Here is a 25,899-nt window from a genome sequence, read left to right as displayed (position 1 = left end):
TACTGAATCATATTTTACAGAATCTTGTAATCTTAGTTGCACCAAACCCAGTCTGCACGGGCATCGTCATTTTTCTGCACTTATTTCAGTATGCAATCATGGGAATACACGTATAAACATACAGACATTGCTTTTAACCTGCATGCAACATTGAAGAGGTGTGTCTATCACAACAGCCCAAATATGTCCAGAGATTTCAGTATCTGCATCTCTGGTGCCTTAACACCGAGTTTTTTGTCTTCCTCAGAGACCTTTGCTGAACCTCTTATTCATAAGAATCAACATGGATGCAGTGCTGCTTGTGGAACGGTGGACCAGCTCTTAACTAATTGCAAGAAAAGAGAAGAGTATGTCGGTGGGTCATGTGTTTTCTCGAGTTGCAGGAGTCTTGAAACCATGCCCTTTATGTATCCATGTCTTGTCTAAAATCAGATTACTACAGGCAATTTGGTTTGTGTATAGCCAGAGGTTAGAGCTGTTTTTCCTTTTCAAAGCTCATATAAATACACCCGAACCTCCACACACACCCTGCAGACAGGTGCTGCATTCTGGATTTTGAGTGGATTCAGCCAAATGCAGGATTCATCCTGTCAAACTAAATGACAATGTACATTTGATACAATATTATAACAAAATATGAATCACATGCGGGCAAAAATTGCCACTGAAAAATACCCGACTATGCATTTTCTATTTGCAAGAAGTTTGGCATGGGCTTTATATACTGTGTCCATCAGTCAGACACCTGCCTTCCAGAAACTGTTCAGGTGAGGGTTTTGCACCAAGCAGGTGTACTCAGTTTGCCAGATGACTTCTAAAATAGCATTCAACAACTTCTCTGAACATTTGCTAATAAATAGCAATAATCAATACATGACTTATTGATGCCTATATATTTATGTTTAGTTTTACAAATTCAGATTTAACTGATTTTAAAACTATAGCCAAATATTTATACAGGCTATGGGGCGCACCCATTTCAATGTTAAAACCAGAAATTGATCTCACAAGGACTGCATGCACTTTATACATTAACATTAGAATTAAAATTAAAAAACAAACAAACAAAAAAACTGCATAAATAACTTACCATCTCTCCTGCTCCTACTTTGTCACAAACCCCTTCACTGCCCATTGCTGGTCCTGCATGATCACATTTAGGGGTGTAGACAACTCTTACATTGTCAGGGAGATTGTCATGGGTCAAAATTACTTTTGAGGACAGATTCTGTCATGGATTACATATTTGAGAATGTTGTCAGACATAGACAAAATAGCACAAAATAATGAGAAAAAATGTATTGGTAACAAAAGGTAGTTTTAAAGAAACACGTGCATACATAAAAGGAGAAAGGTAGCAAAATTTGCCAGTAGTGAATTGACAACGTACTTGGTAGGCGTCTTGAATCAGTTTAACAACATTATCTGAGTTTTTTGACAGAACTCCCACCTCTGAGTTTGGAATCATTTGCTGAAGTTGCTGAAATAAAAATAACGCAACATGACGATCAGACTAAGAATATAATGTGTTCTCCATAAACAAATAAAAACAGATAAATAAACAGAAATGAAAAGTACATCTCATTTACCTTGTAAACCATCTCAACGTTTTGTGTTACTGCAAATATCGGCTGAATATTGTTTTTTGTTAACTGCACAGCTAGTTGTCCAACAGAGGGGTAGTCCTGCAAACAACAATCATTGAAATCAGAGAAAGTTTTGAAACCTCATGCTCATGTTATATCTTTTAAATAACTACGACTGGCCATACACTGAACAAAACTTACTAATGGTGTGTTTTGAAGAAAAAAATATTTTTTGAAATCAGTGTAGCGATAATGGATGTAGTTTCAATTTAAGACAACCTTGGTCTTATTGTCTTACTTCTCCCCATCACTTATAATAGCATGGCAATCAAAAGACAATTAAGATTACCTCATGTGATTCCATACATACCATCTCAGTGCTCTTGGTATAAAGGTTGTTTTCCATGTGGCAATGTTCATCATTGGGTTCCAATATGCCAGCCAGTTTTCCATCCCCAGCCATATGGAATCCAGCATCAGTGGTCAGCACAATCAGCCTAGTGCTGCTGTTTCTCCAACCTATTTTGTCCTAAACAACAATATGTGATAGGGGCCATGTAAGCAAGAAGACTTCAAAGGCAAAATTAAAAGGAAAGTTTTATTTCATAAAACACTTCTCTACCTCCCCAAAAATAAATAAATAAATAAATAAATTAAATGACTGATCAGCTGTGTCTGCGAAAATATGTCTGGAAGCAGTAGGCACGTGTGGACCGAAGAGGAGACCAAACAATTCCTCTGCCTCATTCACAAAAGGAATATCACAGCCATTTTAGATGGCAATCAGCAAAGAAATGCCACAATCTACCAGGACTTAAGAATGGGAATGCTTGCCAAAGGATTTGAGAAATCCTGGCCCATATTGCTTAACAAGTGGAAGAGTCTGAAGCAGCAGTGGCACCACACTGTTAGGTGCTGGACCTCCTCCCTGTAGGCCGACTCATTGTTATTGCTGATGTGACCAATCACTGTTGTGTCGTCTGCAAACTTAATGATGGTGTTTGAACCTTGTGCAGGTGTGCAGTCGTAGGTGAAGAGGGAGTAAAGGAGGGGGCTCAGCACACATCCTTGTGGAACGCCAGTGCTCAGGGTGAGGGCAGAGGAGGTGTGGTTATCTAACCTAACAGACTGTGGTCTGTTGGTTAGCAAGTCCAGAATCCAGTTGCAGGTCACTGAGTTTGGTGATCAGTTTGGAGGGGATGATGGTGTTGAATGCTGAACTGAAGTCGATGAACAGCATTCTCTTCTGTACTCCTGTTCTGGCGGTAGATGAATTGGAAGGGGTCCAGTGTGGGTGGTAAACTGGTTTTGAGGTGAGTCAGGACCAGCCTCTCGAAGCACTTTGTGATGATAGGGGTGAGTGCAACTGGGCGGAAGTCATAAAGGCTTGCTGCAGTGGAGTGTTTTGGCACCGGCACGATGGAGGTGGTTTTGATATGGACAACACTGATTCTGACGGTACTCTATAGCCCTTTTTCACAGCTTGTTGACAGGTATAGCTCCTGTATGTGCTTACTGTTAAAAAATGTTGTAGGCTACTAAAAGCCTGTCCTGTTTTTGGAACACTACAGGATGTACACTGCTATACATTTGCAGGTCTAGGTTGAGAACGTGTTCATATGACTCCTAGAACCACTATTAGGAGGGGAATGGAACTTTTAGAAATAAATTACTCTAGAATTCCACTGGATGCATGTCTGTTGCGGATTGGCTCCGGTATGGTTTTGCTCTGTCGTCCCTCGCCTGGCAACCTCCACTGGCTGCGTTTTGACTCCAGCATGGCGCAGCACTGCCGGACAGCTGGAGTTGCGAGACCGAGGAGTTCCCGTGATAATTACATAATCACGTGCTACCGCAGTTATATGTTTGTGTTATAAACACAACAACAAGAAGTGTTCCCAACCGAAGGATTAGAAAAAGTGCTTGGATTTGTTTCTTTTTTGAGATTTTTTGTGCTGGCATCAACACAGAGTGTTTTATTATGAAGATTAACCGGATGTTATGTTGTTGTTTCGGTGTCTGACTTCCTGTCTGCTCTGTCCTAAATTCGGCTGAATTGTAGTGTCGTGCTCTGGCATCTGGCAGAAATAGAAGCCCTGCGTATCTGCTCCAGAAGGCTCCGGACTGCCAGAGCTGGGACGGAGCAGATATGCAATGCAGCGGAGCCAGTGGAAGTAAACACATTGACTAGAGTGAAACCTATCGGTGACGGAGTGGAGCCAGACCGGACACGTATCTGGTGGAATTTAGCCGTTAATAATATACTGGCAATTTTTTCCTTTTAGTTAGAACAAGAGTCACCAGATAGACTTGACTCCGTGGGCTCATTGGAAGCAGATGTTGACAGATCTGGATCAGACATATCCCAGCCCAAGAGATCAGCGGCACCGCCAAGGAGGCAACGATTCTGAACACGTGCACACACAAGGCCTACTTCAAGAGCAGAGGACATGACAACCATCTTTGATGCCCTCCTGAGACAACACCAGGAGCAAGCAGAGAAAGACCGAGCGACTATGCAGTCCATTTCCACATAGTAATCAAGTAGTCCTGATGAATGGCTGGATTTTTCCTGTCCTTATGGCTCTAGGGAGCTACCAGGTTAAGTCGGTTTGCCACATGACAGACAAGGGCATCCCTGATTGCCTGGGCCTCTCTGTCGGGTTGATCAACATAGTGCTGACGACATGGCTGAGGTGGGGGGTTCCCCAGGGGGTTCCTTCTCACACAAACTGTGTAACTGGTGGCCAGTGCTATCCTCTATGCTGTTGTGTGCTGGGGCAGCAGGCTGAGGGTAGTGGACGCAAAAAGACTGAACAGACTGATCCGCAAGGCCAGTGACGTTGTGGGAGTGGAGCTGGACTGTCTGACGGTGGTGTCAGAGAGGATGCTGTCCAAATTACATGTCATCTTGGACAATGGCTCCCATCCACTCCATGACGTGGTGGTCAGCCACAGGGAATACATTCTGCACTAGACTAATCCCACCAAGATGCACCACAGAACGCCACAGGAAATCATTCCTGCCTGTGGCCATCAAACTGTTCAATTCCTTGCTCTGAGTGTTAGACACAAAGTTTTTCAACTTTGGCATTATTATTGCTCTGTATATATGTATATTTATTCTAGTGAAGTGTACATTTCTTGTATTTTTGTTTTGTTTTTGTTGTTCTTGTTTATATATAAATATTATTGTTATTATTGTTATTATATCTTATTAAAGGAGTGGTGCATATCTTTATCATAAACAGTGGCAGGTAACAGAGGCATTTCTTATTGTAAAAGATTCGATGTAAAAACACTAATATTATATTTATTATTATTTGGTCATGGTGTGGTGTACATTTTAAATCATCCCCTGAAACCAGCCTTACTGAGTCTTGACAGTGTCATTTGGTCAAGTTTTCTGTACATACTACAGTAAGTTCGGGCTCACAGCTGGCACAGCCATTGTGCTAAGCTTAGACAGCCTGTTAAAATGCATAGCCTTTGTTAATTTTGCATGAGTGTTAGTGTCAATGGTAATGCTGGTGAATGGACCCAAACAGAGTATTTTAGTTTCATTGTTTTCTACTAATAAACCCATACTGGATGTGTTACTCACAATATGTAGAATTCTCTGTGGTTTAGTCCTTACCCCACATACAGCAGCCTGCATCATGGCATCAAGACTTCCTTCAGGAGAGTCCAAGTTCCCAGAAATTGACTGCTCAGTCACTTTTTTCTTGAACTTCTCCTCTGTTGGTGTCATACTAAGCACATGTCTGTAGCCAAAGGCAGCCTGACACTGTTGGTAATTCTCATCACATGGCTTCTGGAGTTTCTTCTCGTTGGTGTTAGTGTAAGGTAAGACCGTCTTATCAACAAAGGCACCAAACCCTATAGTTGTAGAAATGGTTATTAGTTCGTATTTCCTGTTTTGTTTTCTTTGAGGTAGCTCTTCATGAAAAGTTTATCAAACATTTTAGACCATTGAGATGTATACAGAAGTGATTATATGGAAACTGAAATAATAGGGAATAATGTTCAATTTACACTGGGTCTGATTGTCTGTGGTCACCTGAATAGTTTTTAATACTTAATAATTTTCCATATATTTCTTTCCATTACGTATTTTTTTGTTTCAGTTGGCATACTAAACCAGTATGAAATCTGATTGCTTCTGTCATTACTATGTTGATCAGCTGTTATTACCAAGCTGCCGGGATGCAGTTTAAATCATTATTTTAAGATCACAACTTTATCAGACTGAATTAGCTGCAAACATGTAGGCCTATTTATGATTGTAAAACACAACTCTAAACTATAGGAAAAATGTGGCTGCTGAAGAACAGAAGCTATATTTCAATAGACTCCAAGGCAAATTTCTAGCCATTGTATCAAGGTGAGTATGTTTTCCTCGTCCTGCCAATGTGAGAAATTGATGATGAGAAAAAACTTTTTTTTTCAAAAATAGGCCACAAAACACAAACAGCTATCAGTCAGTTTGGTGGCTTGCTGTCACCCACTGCTTTAGAAAAAAGGGTATTTCCTTCCCCATACTGCCACTACACTGTTCCTGCTGTTTATTAGAGTATTGCATCTTTTGTACATGTGGTGTTTATTTCTGAGGATGTGCACAGTCAACATTCCAAATGGATGCAAAATACAGGGGCAGAGATCATACGCAGTATATCTCAGGCCTTAGGGTTAGACTAATGTTTTGTTTGACCTATACAATAACTGCATATGTAAAAATGTATTGGGTGGTGGTGGGTAAAACTAGTACTAGCCCATGATTATTACATTGAGAGTTAGTTTAAAATCCAATAACAGTGTAATCTATTTAAAGTCCCTCTTATAAACAAACCTCTTCTTTCCTTTTAACTGCTTAAAGTAGCCTCTATGTCATGGTATTGGTAACAAGTAAGTATTCACTGATAAATGATATGTGCAAGATAATTACACCAAGTTGTGGCTGTATATTCAAATTAATCAATATTGGCAAAGATTATCAGACTAAGACTGCAATATTATTACCTATTTGTGCATGTTCAGTGAACTTTTTCAGAGCTGCGAAAAGATCTTGTCCCAGTTCTTTGACATTTTCCAAGTCATCTTTCATGGAGTAAGACAGGTCCATCAGGTAATAGAGATCAACTGGATAACCCTGAGATCTTTTAAAAGAAACATTGAAGGTAGTAGAAAGCCCTGTAAACATAGAAGAGAACCAAACCATTGAAAATTCAATGTGATGATGATGGTGTTCCAAACACAGTCGGATTTTCAGAATTTATTTTGCCCTGCCCATTCCTTCACAAATCAAAATAATGACCTTGGAGCACACAGCTAACTTCTCTGGCTTTACTCCAGACACCAAACACTGCAATTCTTCAATTATCAAAACAGCATTAACCGATTCCACTAACCGGGTCGCAGTTTCAGGCTAATCTTCTGTGGACTCAGCTGGACAGGTTCTTGCTGGTTGAATGGCGGTGACAGAGAATCTTCCTTGACAATTGTCAGATTGTTCTTAGGGGAGATGATTTCATCCAACTTGCAGCCTCTCTCTATTAACTGAGCTCGGGTATCACAGCGTGCTGCTTCCTGCTCACCTGCTTTGGTGAAATTCTGTAAAAAAGAGGAGGAAAAAAGACAATAAAAGAGATAAGAATTGTCTTTCATACTAAACATATGCTGCGTTCATTTGGGACTATAACACTTGAGTAAAACTGAGAACAACACAAACTGACAAAGGAAACATTAGGTGTTTTCGAACCAAACAGTTCTAAGGAATAGATGAGAGGAACTGCCCACGTGGGAGTTACCCGTCAACTTCTTTCGAGGGCTTTTTTTTTGTTGGCATTTGTACCACCAGTAGGAGCTCTGAAGTGACGTAAGCTTGTGTTGTCTGTTGTTTACACAGCTGACAGGATTGCTATGGTAGTTTGTGTTCCTATTGTTGATCGGGCATATACCCATTACATTACTTGGCCACTGGCCCCACCATCCTTTTGTTTGATGGAAATCAATACAGTTACACGACAGACGCTGATGTACCATTATAAACTACTCCCCGTGTTCTACTCTATGCAGCAGTGAGGCCAGCAGCAAAGTCTTGGCACAGAGCACACACTACTTTGTCATAAAGTTTGGTTCAATAATGAATTTTTGATGCAAGAAAATGTTTTTAGAAGGGGTTTCAGGTCAGTATTGACATCCTGGAAAAGGTGTATGTCAGTCTGATAGCGAGTGTTCTTGTTTTTAATACTTCTGTTTGGCACTGGCACCTGATCTTAGTAAATACAAACAAGCTAAATAGGATTGTTAAGACAGCAGGGAAGAAAATAGTTTGTTAGATCGTTGTTTTATTAATGTGATGTGTCTAGTTTTTGTTTTTAATCCTGTGGACATTTTTGTGTTTGTGTTTCCCAGAGCCAGAGACAATTTTCCTTCTCCGGCTAGACGGTCTTCTGAAAATGTGCCAATATCTGCTGGGTCAAAAATATACATACAGTAAGTCTAATATTTGGTTAAATGTTCCTTGGCCATTTTCACATCAGTTAGGTGCTTTTGATAGCCATTCAAAAGCTTCTGGTAGTCCTCTGGCTAAATTTTTAACCACTCTTGACATCGAATCGGTGAAGTTCAACTAAATTTGTTAGCTTCCTGGCCTGGACTTGTTTCTTCAGCACAGTCCACATTGTATTGATGGGGTGACGTCAGGACTTTGGGAAGGCTATTCCAAAAACTCAATTCTAAATAGACTTAGCCGTTCTTTTACCATTTTTGTTTTCCTGAAAAATTTGGAGATAATCCTCCTTCTTCATTATTCGGTTTACTTTCTTGAGAGCACCAGATCCACTGGCTGCAAAACAGCCACAGCATAATAATACAGCCATCATGCCACACGTTATGTTACTACGTTATCTACCAAGAAAAGTAAGACGTTAGAGTACTTTAGCGTTACCAAAAATGACAGTAAATGCCATGTGCAACTCGTTACGCATGTGGGTTGTATTGTCAGGCGGCGTGTAGCCAGCAGTACATGTACGTGTCATTTTGTAGCCTTCTTCATGGCCCACAATCAATAACTCTGCAGTCTAATAATAGGAATGACGAATGCAATATAACATTTACAGCTCTTTCTTTTACTAACTGTCTGACAGCAAACTCGCCAGAAGCATACGTTATCAGGCAAAGTTCTTTCACTGAAAACAATACAACTAGTACTTCTCGGCACAACTTGTATTTCACAGGGATGTTGTACTTGCCCTTTTTGCTCAAAGATTCTAAATAATGGGAATATTTCTACAAAGTCAATGCTGTCCTCTCACTACATTGAATTAGCTAGTAATGCATGCGCACTGACACAACTGTAGGTTTGCTTTCCGCTGGCACACAGCCACCTGCTCAGCAGCAGCAGAGAAACAGAAACAGTAAATGCTTCGGGATTTTCTATTTCTTTTTCTCTCTAATTTTAAGAAAAAGTAACTAAATAATGGATTACTTGAATTGCAGAACTAAAAACACTAGTTATTTCATGATAATGACATAAAAAGTTTGTTTTCTCTGTTGGTCATGGATGACTGGCCCTCATTATTTCGCCTCCACCTGCTAGAGTGGATGGCCTTCTACTGGAGTCGGCACTGCTATTTTATCTAGCAATATAGACAGGTGTTTGAAGCAGGTTTGACACTAGGGATGTAGCACTCGGCAGGTCACAGGTGAATAGAGAGCCTGTTAGGGATACAGTTAGTGCTGTTGTGGAGTCTACTAGCCTAGTTAATATGGCCAGTCAGGAAAATAGTGCAGAATACCAGATTGATACAGTAGCTTACTTTACAACATCTCAATGTTTCCTTCCCTCGTCACTCGTTCACTGAATTACCCTTTAAATGTGTAAAACACAATAATCTAAGTATGATCTCCACCTCTGACCATGGGGAAATATCTGAGCAAGAGCCTTTCACAGTTTTACAAAACGAAATACCAAAGTTAATCACTACTGCTTCCCATCATCCCTACCTGCATAGGCAACCAAAACATACTATTACTAAAAGGTACCTTATTCCAATTAATACATTATCTACCATTAGCTCCACTGAACAACATATAACTGACAACTGCAGGTCCAATATGCTTAAAACCCTCAAAGATCATTGTCCACCAGAGCCTTACTGATTAATGATTTGATTATTGAGCATAATCTGGACATGACCATCCCATGTGAAACATGGCTGAAACCAAATATTTTTCTACCATTAAATGAAGCCTCCCCACCTGACTGTAACTATGCCATGTTTCTCAAGCCACAAAACAGGGTCGAAGTGTTGCTCTTATCTATAAATCTCTTTTTAGTTTAACCTCCAACCAGCATACTAAATTAACGTCATTTGAGGCTCTGGCTCTAAAATCAAATCTTGCATGGCGTGATAGTGTATTTAATTATAAGAGTGCTCTTAAAGCTGGGGTTGGTAATTCTGTTCAGAAGCATTTTTTATTATATTTGCAGAAAACCTCTAAACATCCAGACAGCAATCAAAATATAAAATGATTTGGAAAAAAATCCATGGTCTGTGGCTGCAACAGGGCTTTAATAACTTCATCCAATCAATTTTAACGGCCCGAAGGAACAGTCACGTCAGCCTTACACTTGAGACTATTACATATCAATAAGCCATTTTTAAAGAAAATAGACTTCGCATTTCAATTCTTGATCTGACTGTAAGCTGACCACAGTAGAATTGTTGGAAACACTGACCATAATTGCTGCACACAATGCTCCTACCAACCCCTTCAAATAATTGCTTGCCACCCATCAACCATCTAACCCCAGACATCTATTTTTAAAAATGTTTTACATAGCAACAGTCCTGTGTTGTCTTTGAGAAAATCAATAAAATTTGTATGCCTTTTATAATAACTTTTCTGTAGTTATTATAATTTTTGCAGAGATGATGACTTTTCAGTCACAGGAGTTGAGGAGTTGAGGAGTTGGACAAGTAAAGTTGTAAAGTAATATGAAAGTTTCACTGAGCTGGAACTCCTTTCTCTTACACCAGGTACTCCAAGGTGTACAACAAAAACGCCAGATAGTAGAGCTCTTAAACACTACTGTCAAAATGCATAGTGAAAACGTAAAACCATGTAAATTACTCTGAAAGTGAAATTTTGCTAACCCCCCCAACAAAGTAGAATGGGTAGATATGAAATGACTGACAATGGCGGATTCTGATGTAATAGAGGCTATTTCTGGTTGATTTTCGGAATATTCCAAAATATTTGTCACTGCATAAAATGCATCCAAAGGTGTGGTGTTACAATAAACTGAAAATAAGGATGCGACAGCAGCAACTTCAACCATCTAACCTGTTGGCCAGCACTAATTATACTGTATATTGTGTAAATAATAAAAGGTTTACTATTTTTGTAGTGTTATTTACATTTGTTCCACAAGATTCAATAAACAAGAGTCTTATCTAATTCAGTTGTTATTATCAGTGCTCCATGAAAAGTGTAAGAACTGTAATGAGATGGTTGTTTATGCTGGAAGTGTAAAGAAAAGGCATTCATCATTTTCAAGACTTTATTCAAACAAGTTAGAGATCATGCAAAACAAGGAATAAATTCAATACAAGAAATAAAAAGGTGTCAGGCAGAGTTCAGCACTTGATGTGATTGCTCCAAACGTAGTCCTTGAATTCTGGCCTTTAAAGCAATAGATGAGCAACATGATTAGATATTTAAACGGAACAGAGCTTGACTGTCCTCAGCATACTGTGAACATATACACTTTCAATGGTGAATACTTTAGACGTTCCTGGACTGCTGACTTGAAGCACCAGCCCTTTATCTTTCTTTACATTTTTCTACTTACTGTGTTTATTGTTATGCACCAAAACACAAATTCAAATTGTTACATGCCTGGTCAATATACTTTACAAAAACAAATAGTTTCATTGTAGATGATGTTTATTAAAAAAAAAAATAGCAAAAGTTATGTTCTACTTAACATACCTGTGCATGTGCAATCCTTTGAGCTTGAAAATCTTAAACTTGACGTATGTCATCTTTTCCGAGATTATCTGCTCCTTGACCCGTCTCCACTCCCACGTCCACGTCCTCTGCCTCCACTTCCTCAGACACTGCTGGTTGCCCTCCTGTCGCCCTCTCTGACGTCATGATGTGCTTTGCTCTGGCGTGTACTCATCATCAGAGTCAACAATGCTCTCATCGTAGAAACTAACATTCAAAACATTGTGTTAACATGATACTAATATATATATACAATATTCACGCTTGTCTGTGAATCACTGAGGGTAACAAAAAGAAAAATGTGTAGCAGGCCCACCACTAATCTTGATGTTTAAGCTTTGCCATGTCTAACTTTACCATACCCAGCTGCTGCTAGCTAACCAGCAATAGCTAGCTTGACAGCTATCAGTGCTAGCAATTACTATGTTGGTTGTTTACGTTCAATATAATAATATAAGGTGTTTACTTACAGGCAACTGGGACATGGGGTAGCTACTTGTAGTTAGATGTTGTGATGAAAACGATGCATCGATACACTCCTTCCCGCTGCTCGTGAGGACTTGGAACTCCGTTGGCGGTATTCGGCAGTCACTGAACGGTGCGCATTACTCTTACTCAAAAACCACAGTCAGTGAGCTGTTGCCCGTTACTGCAAATGATTTCTTAGATTTCGTTTGCAATAAAATTAAATTAAATTTTGAGATTAGAATCAAAATTATATCTCATCTCTGACTTCCTCTGAAAAGTTGATTGTAAACCATCCTTATGCTGATTTCCAGTTAGTTGGCTCTTAACAGGTTTGAAAGAATCTCTCTTGAGACATTGTCTAAGTTGGTTTCAACCTCAAAACCAACTACCTGCCTCCTCGACCCCCTACCGGCAAAACTGTTTAACGATCTTTGGCCATCACTGGAACCTACAATGCCAAATATTGTACATTAATTGACAAATTATTACTCATTAAATAAAATTTTACATTTCTCATTAACGGGGGAATTAGCTATAGAGACCAGAAATGTTTTTAGTTTCAGGCTGTAAACATCTTTATTTCTGCTGTAAAGTTGGCCATTTTAACACAAAGTCTTAAAGGGTCTTGCTTTTGGAGCCACCCTCAAGTGGCCATTTGAGCAAATGCAGTTTTTGCCTTCAATTTTCAGCGCCGGAGGTTATAATTTGGTTGGGCTATACAGTATCGCACCCCAGTGGATTTGTAATGCACTGCAATAAACTTGAGCTTCTGTGCTTTCATTACCTGCAATGAAACAATATCACCCACTTCCATTTTTTAATGCCTACTTCTGGGATTAATTTGGTGAAAGTAATGCAAAAGTAGTGTAATCAGTAACACTTAACTCTACACAGTATTACCGCAAGGTAATTTATTACTTCCGAATAAAATAAACTGATAATCCCTTATACATTACACTTTGGAAGTAATTTGTTAAGCATTAGTGCTTGACTAAATAAATGAAAATAAAGTTTTAGCTGAAGTTTAGGAGCAGGACCAGAAGTCAATGGTATCACGGTCACTCCAGAATCCCCGCTCACCGTGTCCTCCGGCCCAGAAAATAGGACTCCTGAATACCAGCATCCAACCATACGGTCAGCAGCATCCATTCCTCCGTAATTCCTCTCTTCACTCTCCACAGCTGTATGCAAACTCTTTTGATCATTCTCCTTGTTGGGACCCACAGATGAAGTTGTTCATTGTGGATGTCAAAAGGGACTCTGAACTTGAACTCAGTTCCCCAGAATTCCCCAGTCTTTACACCTAGGTGCAAGGACTGCCACGAGACCCAGCTTTGAGCTACTATTGGTCAGTGTGACAGACCCCCCACTGACCAGGTAGTCAAAACTCCAGCTCCTTCCTTTGTTCTCTCTATTCTCCACCTCTTTGCTCTCCAGAGCTCTTCTCCAGTTCTGCTCCCACTGAACCTTGCCCCCAGCTCTTCTCCTGAGGCTGTGGCCGCTTGACTTGCCTGTCTTCACAACCCAACCAATCAATAGTTAACCACGTCCGCTTCAATGACCACGAACATCCCAGCATTGATAAATTTGATAACATAAATCTTCCCATTAACAGCTTCTCCTTACCTACCCGCTACAAAAAATTACAACCACCCTTCCTTCTAGGTCACATGAACTTTGCACATAATTCCTCAAGGTCGGTCAGACTTTCCTCACCTGCTGTCACTGGATCCACATACCATCACTTCCAACACAGTCAACCTCGACAGCTACTCCAAAGCTGAAACAAGCCTCTGGAAATGCCTTCTCGCAAACTGGAATGGCATCACCTTCTTCTATGAAGACCAACTGGATAAACCCACCCAACATTCAGCTCTTAACTGATGCTGCCCCTTTTGACGGTTTTGGGGTTTCTAGAGTCAATGGTGGTTCTAAGCCACACGGGCATGCAAGTTCTTGAGTTCTTTCAAAAAACCTCTTCAACCATCTTCTGCAGCTTTCAAAATCGACCTCCATCGTAAATAGCACTTTCCTGCGGGGACATGAATGGTCAAGAAAATCCATTCCTGTTCACTTCGATAATGTCGCAGCTGTTGACATCATAAGTAAAGGTTGAGGCAACTCTCCCACAATCATGCCTTTCATTCATTGCCTCACGTGGCTACTTTCGCAACCTTGGCTTCATATGTAGAGATACATCCTACCTAGGTACCTCCAATTTCTACCACGACATTCAACGCATTAACCCGGCCATCGTCAAACTTATCAGCATCTCAAAGGAAGCCATCATTAATTATTATCTGTCTGCTGCACTATTTATACTGTACATACTTTGCACTTTACTGCTTTTTGCACTTCTGGTTAGATGCTAACTGCATTTTGTTGCCTCTATACTTGTACTGTGCACAATGACAATAAAGTTGAATCTAATCTAAAAAATCTTACAGCATCACCAGCACTCTCTCCTCTCACTGGACCGCTTGGTGCTCCTTTCAGTCCAGTATGAAAGGTACCCCCATTCTCATTCTATTGTCATCACACTTTGAATGCCTCCAGCACCAGTCGCCAACTTCAATTCCTTGCTGTCTTCCATCGATTCCTGATCTCTTGACCCTACGTTCTAGCCTCCTACCTCACCATCTAGCTAATACTCTTGAATCAATGTTCCCATCTGCCTTCTTTTGTTTCCTTCTCAGAGTTGCTCAGAGTTCACCACAACATCTGCTAAATTCAATCCTCATCTCCAAATCCCTGTGTCTGACCTTCACTGCATCTCAGAAGACTGCCTGGTCTACACGCTCAAATGAAGAAAAAACAACCAAACTGGCAATCCAATTCCCATAATGTACTTCAAAGTAGAGACGCACCTAAGCCCATCCGAGTCATTCGCACATCATATGCAATTCAGAAAATCTCGAAGCTAGAGCTGCAGCTGATCCCTAACGTAACGAAGCCTTCCCCACACCACAGCCACTAAACAATTCTTCAACATCACAGTCACACTCAATTGCCTTCTTCAACATCGTACTCAGATTCCACCTCAATAAACTATCATGTACATTTAATGGTGTGGTTCTTGCTTATGAAATAATTTTGAAATAAATAATTACAATTGCCAAAATATTGCTCTTAAAAAAGTCAAAACATTGTGCCACAAGTGTATTTTAAGCCAGCAAATATGAATTGATGCAGTAGGCATCATCGGGATGATCACACTATCCACCATTAGAGTTGGCCCTTAGGGGCGGGTGTTTAAGAAATAGTTGGAGACCCAGAGGGAACTTGTTTAGTTCGCTGCTGGGACCGAACTCACTATTTGTTGGTGTTGCTGCCTTGTAGAACCCAATAAATTCCTTTGTACCAGACTCTGCACCTCGCCAGTGATCATCTTTGAGCCTATTTCTAGGACGTTTTCATGTCTGTGCCAAGGGGCCATTGTCTCATAATGTAATTGTAATTTATTACCTCAGCAACCTGCTGAGAAACAGGGTGTTTATTCAGCAGGTTGTTAATATAATAGCTGTCTACAAAAAGTTGAGCCATGGTTTTATGTTGATACATTCTACTGTTTGTGGCAGGGCCGGTTTTTGCTATGGGCAATGCGGTCGACCGCCCAGGGCAAAGTGTGCATGAGTGTGTGTGGGAGGGTGTATGTGTGTGTTTTTGCATTTTTTTTTACTTTTGTAAACGCTATAAATGCTGTGAATAACATGTATACTAATGACAATACAATATTTTTTTTAGCTTTCTTCAGGGATTTTTCAAGCATGGTTATTAGATCCTGTGATGAAGGATTTGTGCAATTTACATTGGTGTTTATATACTGTATTTCATGTATTTATCTTGTGTTTTTCTCTGTTCTTGTTACCTTTTTGTATTTAAGATTATATATAATAAAATAATACAAATAATATATTTTTTTCTTTTTTTGGGGGGGGGTGTGGGGGTGGTGTGTGTGTGTGTGTGTGTGTGTGTGTGTGTGTGTGTGTGTGTGTGTGTGTGTGTGTGTCAAGGGATGGTTCGCCCAGGGCGTAAATCTAGCCAGGACCGCTCCTGGTTTGTAGGCATGTAGGCATGTTAACACCTGAGCAGGGACAGTGTGAGGGTGTTAAATAAACTTTATCTCTCACCAGCTGTTTGCACCACACGCAGTATGGCCCAGATCTGATACAGTCCCGACAAGAGTTGATCACAGACTTTGAGCAAACTTCCTCTTGTTGACACAAGCCTGGAAAGAAAAAACAATATTAAAAGCGTTGAACATACCAGAGACATCAATCTTTGTGACCGTCACAACCAGCTGTTACCACAACACATATGCACAAATAAACACGGACAACTCCTCTGTACAGTATAAAAGTTCCTTTTATTTATCATTGACAGTATTGAACAGTAATCATTGATACGTTAAACAATAAACCTATCACCTGACTGTCATGGTTCTGTGTCTATTTTTTTTCTGTTCCCTGTTTTACTTTGAAGTTTTACCCTTGTATGTCGCATCCTGCTTTTCAGTTCCTCCTGTGTGTTTTTCCCTCCCAGTGCTTTTCCACTCGCTTCCTCACCTGTTCCTCTTCTCTCCTCACTCCACCTGTTCCTGATCCCCTCGTTAGTGTCTGTGTATATAGTCTTTGTTCTCCCTCGTGTTTGTCAGTTCGTTCAGTCATTCCTCTGTGATGTTCCCTGTCGTCTCCTGTACTCAATGTTCTGTGTTACTCTGTCGTTCCTCCAGTGTCTCCTCCAGTGTCACCTCCAGTGTCTCCCCCTGTCTTCCCCCATTTGATATGTTTGGATTTTGGTTCCTTGTTTTTTCATTTGATTTGAACTTTGCTTTTCTGTTGCACTTTGTTTAAGCTTTTAGTTGCTACTTTGTTTTTGGTCCTTGTGATCTTTTTTGGTTTGTCTAGTTTTCTTGTGTTTTGTACTTTTAGCTTTATTTAAATAAAGCTCACTTTTCGTTCCCATTATCCTGCCTCCTGTGTGTGTTCCTGTGTGTCTGCGCTTGGGTCCTCCATTTTGTAGAGAGAGAGAGACTGACTGACTGACTGACATGAGCTTATCAGTGTAGAGGTCATGCCAGGGGCTGGTCAGTGGAGGTAGGGACTAGAACGTGACAACGGTTACGCAACGCATTAATAAATGTGGCATCAGAGCTGAACCCTGCCAAGTTCCAAGTTATGTGTGTGTCACGCTCGTCTTGTTTCCACAATGGAGGCAAATTTAACTCTAAACAATCTGTTCAAATGAGGGTGTCCGTGGATGTGTTTGTGTACATGTGGGTTAGTAGAGAGGAGAGAGAAAGAAGGAAAACGAGAGCTAATACTTTGAGCATAGCAAGGAAGTAACAACCATGGAGAGACACAATACCAGCTTTTCTATCACTTAGAGGCCGGTTGACAAACTTGGGCTGGATAACCTTCCTGGTCTTTGTTACAGATGGAAATTTGCACTCACACGGCAGCACAATTAACACGTCAACTCACTAAGTGGAAAAGCTCAATTCAGCCCGTCAAGAGCACAAAGGCGATCAGTAACCACTAGGGATGTAACAGTATTTGTATTCGTCCCGACCCGTCACGGTACGGGCGTCACGGTTCGGTGCACGCAGTCATGAAGAATACGTCTGAGTGAGTTTAAAAAAAAGTCGAGTCCTCACTTTACTACAGGTGGCGGTAATGAGCCTAAAAGCTCTAGAGTTGGAGGAGCCGCTGGCTTCATTTAAATCAGCTGTTTGGGAGCACTTTGGCTTCCCAGTATAATGGTGATGGCACGCGAGTGGAGGACCGGACAAAGACTGTCTGCCGGCGATGTTTCACGAAGGTGTGGTATATCGCTGGCAACACCTCAAACATGCTAACCCACATAAGACGGCATCACCCCGACATACCTGTCACTGGTGCGAGGAAAAAAACGTCTTTGGTGCAACAACTTATCCCCGCTGCTTTTAAGCCACCTCTTGACATTAACACTGACAGGGCCAAAAACATCACAGAAGCAATTGGCATATAGCTACATATCAACATCTATGCGCCCATATGCCGTAGTAGAGGACCCCGGCTTCAAGTATTTATTAAAGGTGCTTGAGCCACGCTACAGTGTCCCATCCCGTGCGCACATCAGCGCATCATGAGAACCCTCCTAATAACTTTGTTTTATGTTTTATTCTATTTATTTTTTACTTTTATAACAGGAGACATTTTTTTTTATTTTGCAGTCAATTGGTGTCTGTTCAAAATGAAAAAAGCTAGTCTTTTACATGTGATTTATTTATTTTTTTTTCCCGTTGTACCGAACCCGTACCGAACCCGTACCGAACCGTGACCCCCATACCAAGGTACGTACCGAACCGTGACTTGTGTGTACCGTTACACCCCTAGTAATCACAAATACTTTACTCTAGAAACAAGCAGCAAATAGCACTCGGCAGTCTCAAAAAATCACAACAAATGCAGCTTAAGCCCATGCTTACAATATCTAGTATCTGCCCAGACACGACAGCCTCTTATTTGGGGTCACACTGGTGGCAACTAGCGTGTGTCCCTCTGCCTCATTAATCCAGCTGGTTCTGATGTTTATGGTTGTTCATTTGTTCATTCTGTCCTTTAGATGTATCTTGCTATGTTCTATGTAAAAACAATTGATGTGTTTCTTATAATCCTGCTATTATGAAGATCCTGAGAGGTTAAACTCTTTGACATTTCAAACTATTATTATTAATAGTTATAATTAATAATTATAAATAATTATTTCAAATCTGATTAAATGAAGGCTTTGACTTTGTCTAAGAATGCCTGAATAATTTTCTGTTACCAGCTTTTGCTACTTTATCGACTACTGCAAGTCAATCAGAATGACTACTTTGTCTGAACTTTTGTTGTCATTGAGCCCCTCGCTACCCAATGACAACATGGTGTTACACACATTTTGTACATGCAAAGTGCCTCTCATGATAACAAAGGATAAAAAAATGCAAACAAATAATGTAATATTAATGTTTTAAGACTTACCATTTATACCCATCAGCAAAAGCAGAAGAAACGGTAAACACAGCTCCATGTCCTGATGACAAAAAACAAATACAGGCTTTTTTTTTTTTTTCTTAGAGCAGCAGTCAATTGATCAGAATTAAAATCATGACATTTACATCGCGTACAGCATAATCCAGACTATTACTGTGAAGAAACAATCCCTTAAAACATAAATGCTTAATTTACCAATGAAAATGAATCAAATCCCTTAAGTTTGTTTGGTATTTCAAAAATGGTATATTATATTCCTATGGAGGGTTATCTTATCTTATTCTATCCTGTATTTAGTTAAACAATTGATAATCTGATTTCTCATTATTTTGTCAATTTTGTCACTTTTACATTGAAGATCAATGCATAGTGGCATAAAAGCCATAAGAAATGTGTACCTGCTAATTAATCAACCATCCCCAAAGGAGGGATAACATATAGAGGGACAAAAACACTTACATTCCATAAGGCTTGTGTTCACATGGATAGAAGAAAACCCTAGCAAAGACTGTACAGGAAGTACATTTCTTACAAACACGCAACACGTTTTTGCCCTCATTTTTCACAAATTGAACTAAAAGACCCAAAACTTGCACACAAAAACTAATTTCTCTCAAAGTTTGAGCAACAATTTGGTAAAATCTGTGTTAGTGAGTAGAGCACTTCACTTTTGCCAAAATAATCAATCCATCTGACAAGTGTGGAATATCAGGATGCTGATCAAAGAGCATGATTGGTGCACTTATTATTGCTATAAAAGGCTATTCTCAAAGGCACAGTTTTATCAAATAACACAATGCTGTATGTCAGAAGTTTTGAGGGAATGTGCAGTTAAATGCACTGTCCCCACCTCACAGGAGTAAAACATAAAGTACCTCAAAGCTTTCCAACCATTGCAAAGGCCCCATAGTAATACAAGAAATTATTAGGCTTTCTATGCCAAAGTAAACATCTTTTTTGAGGGCTCAAACTTGCTTAAAAAAACCTCATCAAACTTGTTACAATTGCAGAAGTGGTGACAATATACATCTGATATGGGTATTGGCGATGGGTGTGGTGAAATAGCTTGACATTTTTGCACTGTTTTTGCCATTTCCAGCTGTTGGGAATGACATTTACGATCCTTCGATGTAATCCTCCCAGCTGATTGACCAGATCCACCTCAAATTTGGTCAGAAAAGCCTGAAGAACTTGATGGTGGTGTCTGGTAAATGGTGTAATGTTCCCCAAATTCCACATTCGATAAGAGTCCCAGCTCTAAAATTGCAGTTAAGAATTATAGTCATTGTGCCAACTGGCAAAGGGAAGTAAGCTTTTTGTGACAATCATCATTTGACTTGCATGACATTTTAATGGTGCGATCTATCCCTGATATACAGCACTTGCACCCAATGAGTAAAGAGGAGCAAAATAATCCATCTACGTACAAAGTTACAAGGTACATTTATTGTCATTTTTTAAAACACAGTGGTTTAAAAAGCAAAACTATGTTTGAGTCCTTTGTGCTACATCTATTTTAGAAAACAGAGTGTTGAGGATGAATTGCGGATTCTACTGCTTGAGGAATAGCTGTTCCTTAGTCTGGTGGTATGACAGTGGATACTTCTGTATCTTTTGCCAGATGACAGCAGGGTGTGGCTGTGGTGGGTGTTATCTTTTTATCACCCACTGTAGATTCTTCCTGTCCTGGGTCTTGCACAAACACTAGCCCCATTCACACTGCCCTTTGAGTGCGGGAAACATGCCAATTCTTCGCATTGTTCTGTGTGAAAGTTTAAGATGCAGAGAGGGGGGACAGTTTCGCTGCAGCTCTGATCCGCCTCCAAGCTGCAGCAGAGGCGAGTCTGTGTCGGAGGCACGGAGCGGGGGCGTGTCGATCTGACAGTATTCACAGTCTGACAGCTAAACAGATCCTTCACTCATCAAATACATGTGTTATAAACACAACAACACCAAGTGTTCCCAACTGAAGGATTAGAAGAAGTGCTTGTATTTGTCTCTTTTTTGAGATTTTTGTGCTGGTGTCAACACGTTTTATTTTGAAAATTAACCGGATGTTATGTTGTTGTTTTGGTGTGTGACTTCCTGTCTGCTCTGTGCTAGGATGCAGCCTTTGAGCTTCATTCTGGCTCTTCAAAAATTCATGGGTGGCTCTGTCTGCTATTTTATCAATGGGCAAAATGGGCACTAATGCTGGGCAAATAAACTGTGTGTCTGTTCAAGTGAAATGCCTCATGCATGAGGGTGGTGAGACAGTTCTGAGGATCCGAGCTAGAGTAAAATATATAAAGCTCAATAAATAATTTAATATGCCATAAAATGCACCAAAATTTTAAATGAAAATTGCAAGTGTAAGCACGAATGTGTAAATGTAAGCATGAATGAATGAATTATTTGAATTTAACATAAATTGATATTTTAACTTATTATTTATTTATTTTGGCAGTTTTAGTCCTCCATACTCATGCATGAGACATTTCACTTGTCCAAGCACAGAGTACATTTGCCCTGGCAAGCTTTTGTGTCAAGCCCTGCAGATGTTTAAAAGTGTTAATTTAGCGGATTCACATGATTTGTGTCAAATGATTGACATGCTCAGGTATTTTAAAGTTATTACTGGCATAGGTTTGTTTAATAAATCATTTTATTCAAAACTAATACACTAACTACTAATACATACATCAGTGGAAATGATGGAATAGTAGCATTAGAATGTGCCTAGCTGGCTACTTTTTTCACTTTTTGCCACTGGCTGGCTACTCCATTTAGGGGTAGACACAACTCAAGAAAATGTTGTCTTTTCATGCACAAGTTGCTTCCATAACTTGTCTTGACCAAGAAAGTGATCATTACTTAGATACATTTGGACAGAGTACTGATAGGTATAAACGGCTCAGTCATAAATTTTAGAATGCTAACCAGCAGAACTATGACTGGAAAATTTGCTAGAATAGTTGGTTATGAGTTGTTTAAAATTTAAAATTTATAATATGAATTAAAATGGGTGCACACTGACAACTGACAATAAATACACTGATTTAATAAAAAAAGCAAAAACTTTAGGATTAGGGGATTAGGGTTAGGGGGATATTGTTAGGGTTACCTTACCTAACACTACTGCAGTTAAATAACATTTGATGTTAAAATGTCAAAGGACCTTGGAGCATCGTGAAATTAGTGGGACTACATTTGAGAATAACTGTCACTCTGTGGATATGAAATCCATCAGCTGTCAAGTGTACATATCTGATATGAATACAAGGTTTCGTAGACACAGGGCCTTATGTTGCTTTTTCTGTCAATGCTATTCGCTACCGTAAAAGGAAGTCTTGTTCCTTTTATGGTATCGAAAAACTTACAGTGAAGTGTTGTATCATCATTACATTTCCTCTTTTTGACTCAGGCTGAAAAAGTTATTCTTTTTGTAAGGTTCCACTGCTATTTCTTTTGGTTAAAATGATAAGCAGACTTCACAAAGTACAGTATATAATACTAGCCAAAAATACATTTTTAAATTAGATTTTAGATGGACAGATGTTGAGGTAGGATTTGCTGGATTATTGTGAATAGTACTTAATCCTTTACAGTCCAAAATTTAGTCCAATAACCCTAACCCTGTCGACTATGACCTCAGAAATGACCAGAGATTTGAGTCAGCACATATGTGAAGCAGCCTGTCTACAGTTTCATTTAGTTCAGTTACTTTGTCCAGCAATGAATACAATGCACAGTTTTTGTACAATTCACAAGAAACAATCTGGAGACAATATCCATAATAAAGCTCTCTTGACTATGAATATGAATGATACATTTTCAGACACCATTGGCACATAAAATGTAGCTACAGTGCTGAACTAAATGAAAAGACACATTAATATGAAACTATGTAACTTACAAATCTACAAATACATTCTTCCACATAAAATCCAAAAGTTAGAGCAATATGAATAATGTACCACTAACACTATACCTTAAATTAAAAAAAAGGCAACACTCTGAAAGGAGACATTCTGCTGTTTCTGCTGTCTGATTACCATTTGAGTGCTTCGTTAATGCAGGTGACTAAATGTATAAAACATGTCAGACAATTTAGATATTAGATATATTTAGATTGAACCTACACAAACTCCACCATAGATAATCCTGCTTGCGATATAGATAAACATGAGTAATGCTTGTTGATTAAGTTATGTTTGTATGTATGTATGTATGTACGTAAATTGAATTAATACAAAGTAATTAAACTGTTCTGGGTTCAGAAACCAAATTGAAATGCAATTCTTGGTTCGTTTTTGCAAAATATGTGTCAGTCAACTTCAGTTAGTTCAGTCAACTTCCTCCCAGAAAACAAGAAGCTTGACTTCCTCATTTGGCTCAATATGAATTACAAGACTGCCACAAACAAGTGGTGTGACTATGTAGACATTTTTTCAAATTATAGTAGTCTGACTTTTTGTACTTTATATGACTATGAAATAAATTATGGTTCTTCACAAATTGTTGATTATGTCAAGTACAGTTTATTGTGTCCTTTGTCAGACATCTTTTTAAACACATTCATGTAAAAACAACAAAAAATAAAAGTTAAGAGGGTTGAAAGAGTTAAAAACTATTAACTACTTACCTTATCAAAAATAAAGTATTAATAAAACAATAAATGAACACCAGCGCGACTCAACCCTGGATGAAGACAAAGATGAAGATAAAAGAAGCTTACCAGTAACAGGAAGATGCAGCTCTAGTCTGTGGTTGACAGTTTTTTGTTGAACCCTATCTGGATAAAGAGACTCCACCTACATGACAGGAAGTCTGAAGCAACCACAGGGTGTGTTCAAGAGAACAGCAAGGGTTGTGTCAAAGAAACAGGCCACACATCATGATGTTAAAAATTAATTGCACATTACACGTCTAGCCAGAAGTGGAGATGTGAGACTTGTGCTGCACAGACTTGCTCACAGACTTGACTTTCCTGTGACTTCATTCCTTACCTGAAATTTTAAAGCAACAACATTTAAGTTTTTCAACATATAAAATAATAGAAGATAATTTCTAACAATGAGACATTGACAGAGGCTGTCCATAAATGCCACTCAGCTTGAATCATTAATTACTCAAGGTTTTCAATTAGAGGAATCTTTATATGCTTTTTAATGTACAACTGGTACTCTGCATTTAACCTAGGAAGTAATGGGCACAGGGGACCAACTCCAGGTCTTGGCCGGTGTCAAGGGCACTGACTGGAAAAACAACCCTGTATTCATGTTTTGGGGAAGAACACGCAAACTCCACACGGACAGGCCCTGCCCGGCCCAATGGAGATGCATACCCAGGACCTTATAGATAATTTGTAAAACATTAAAAATCCTTAAAGCTCAAAAATAAATTCAAAAGCTTTTGGAAGCATTCAACCACACTTCTTCAGCAAATGGAGCTGGCTCAGTTGTCATCATGTGACTTCCGTGTTGAACATCAGTCATGTAATCATTTTCAGATGATTACATGACTAAATTTAATCAGCTTTAACAGATCATATGACACCTTGTATGTAAAGGTAGCAGACATGTGACTCATCATTGGTCCAAGTCTTAAGTAAATCCAAAGTATTTTTTTCTTGGTCAAGTCGAGTCCTTAAGTCACTTTTTAACTGGTCAATTTATCTAACCTGTTCAAGTATGACAATGAATTTAATTTCTATTACTGATATTCAGTGAAATAAATGTAATCAAACAAAAAGCAAATAACTTTTTATTTTATTCTGGAAATTGCTCAGAAACCCTTACTGTCAATATACCAGGAAAACCATACATCCTCTGAATACCCAGGTCTGTAGTTTGTGGTTGTAAAGTTTCATGAGGCTCTGATTATCCTAGAGGTCACAATAGGTAATTGTATACAGAGAGGTCAAAATTCAGAAAGTGGTGTCACTACAATGAAATGGCTACTATGGAGACTAACATCATCACACATGCATATATTTGGGTTCATTGTATCCACAAGAGTCTCATCTTTCCAGTCATACCCATTTTATCCATTACAAGGCTGTTTAGTGACCCCATATGCAGAAATATGAAAATACACAATTTTTAGAATAGGTGAAAATATCACCGTTATACTGCAAACAAAACTACATGGATTAGCATAAATTCAGCCTTTTTGTAAAGGGGTTCATTCAGATCTTAAGATGATGGCCATGCACATCATCTGCTCATCTGCTTTATTTTTTGGCCATGCCAGTTTTTCCCTCACCACAACTTAGCCTAATTTTGGAGCGTTATTTATCCCCCTTATCCCCCAAGCTACCATGACATGGTTAGTACCGGTGTGTGTCGTCTAGAGTGGGAGCGAGGAGCTTGATTGACAGGGTAGTCATCCAATCATGATGACAATGCCATTCCCAGTATGCGCTAGCTTAGTGAGTAAGAGACACTTTTAATGTGAACATTGTCAACATACTTTTAATTTTATATTTAATACTTAAACTGAAAACATAAAATTAACACAAACAAGTCTTTTAGGTCATGTCTCGAGTCAAATCAAGTCACGAGTCTTAAACTTCGACGTCCAAGTCCACTTATTTATTTTCTGCCAAGTCAAGATGCAAGTCACTTGAGTCCATGTCACAATGACTCGAGTCCACATCTCTGAAAGGTAGTCGCTCGTAGTGATGAATTATCTTCTGCCTGAGCAGCTATCTTCATGTCTTTGATGCTTTGTAGTAGAGCCGATTTATATATATTGGCCGATATTACCTGCCAATATTGGCCTATCAAAGATATATCAGTATCGATATACTATATGTTATCCAATAT

General features: G+C 39.3%; 1 protein-coding gene and 1 long non-coding RNA gene across 3 annotated transcripts in view; one reads left to right on the top strand and one right to left on the bottom strand.

The window, feature by feature from the left end:
- Positions 1 to 11,911, top strand: part of LOC141002715 (uncharacterized) — a 38,791-nt gene extending 26,880 nt beyond the window's left edge. Inside the window, exons 2-4 of the long non-coding RNA XR_012179646.1 lie at positions 248 to 355; positions 8,001 to 8,081; positions 11,649 to 11,911. This is a non-coding gene — a long non-coding RNA (uncharacterized lncRNA). The remainder of the gene's footprint in view (positions 1 to 247; positions 356 to 8,000; positions 8,082 to 11,648) is intronic.
- itgb2 (integrin, beta 2) overlaps positions 1 to 23,835 on the bottom strand; it is a 46,787-nt gene extending 22,952 nt beyond the window's left edge. Inside the window, exons 1-10 of one of the 2 annotated variants that reach the window (XM_073474098.1) lie at positions 23,808 to 23,835; positions 19,079 to 19,130; positions 16,202 to 16,299; positions 6,995 to 7,196; positions 6,606 to 6,776; positions 5,224 to 5,465; positions 1,957 to 2,115; positions 1,590 to 1,685; positions 1,391 to 1,480; positions 1,091 to 1,228 (exon numbers count right to left, since the gene is read on the bottom strand). In XM_073474098.1, the coding sequence (XP_073330199.1) occupies positions 1,091 to 1,228; positions 1,391 to 1,480; positions 1,590 to 1,685; positions 1,957 to 2,115; positions 5,224 to 5,465; positions 6,606 to 6,776; positions 6,995 to 7,196; positions 16,202 to 16,299; positions 19,079 to 19,127 (1,245 nt within the window). In that variant the 5' untranslated portion in view covers positions 19,128 to 19,130; positions 23,808 to 23,835. The other variant, XM_073474099.1, reaches the window with a different exon arrangement.
- Between the last annotated feature and the right edge of the window lie 2,064 nt (positions 23,836 to 25,899).

Source organism: Pagrus major, chromosome 9 (genome assembly GCF_040436345.1).
Source record: "Pagrus major chromosome 9, Pma_NU_1.0".
Classification (NCBI taxonomy): Eukaryota; Metazoa; Chordata; class Actinopteri; order Spariformes; family Sparidae; genus Pagrus; species Pagrus major.
Note: the sequence above shows the minus strand (reverse complement) of the source record. Positions and strands in the feature narration are given on the sequence as shown.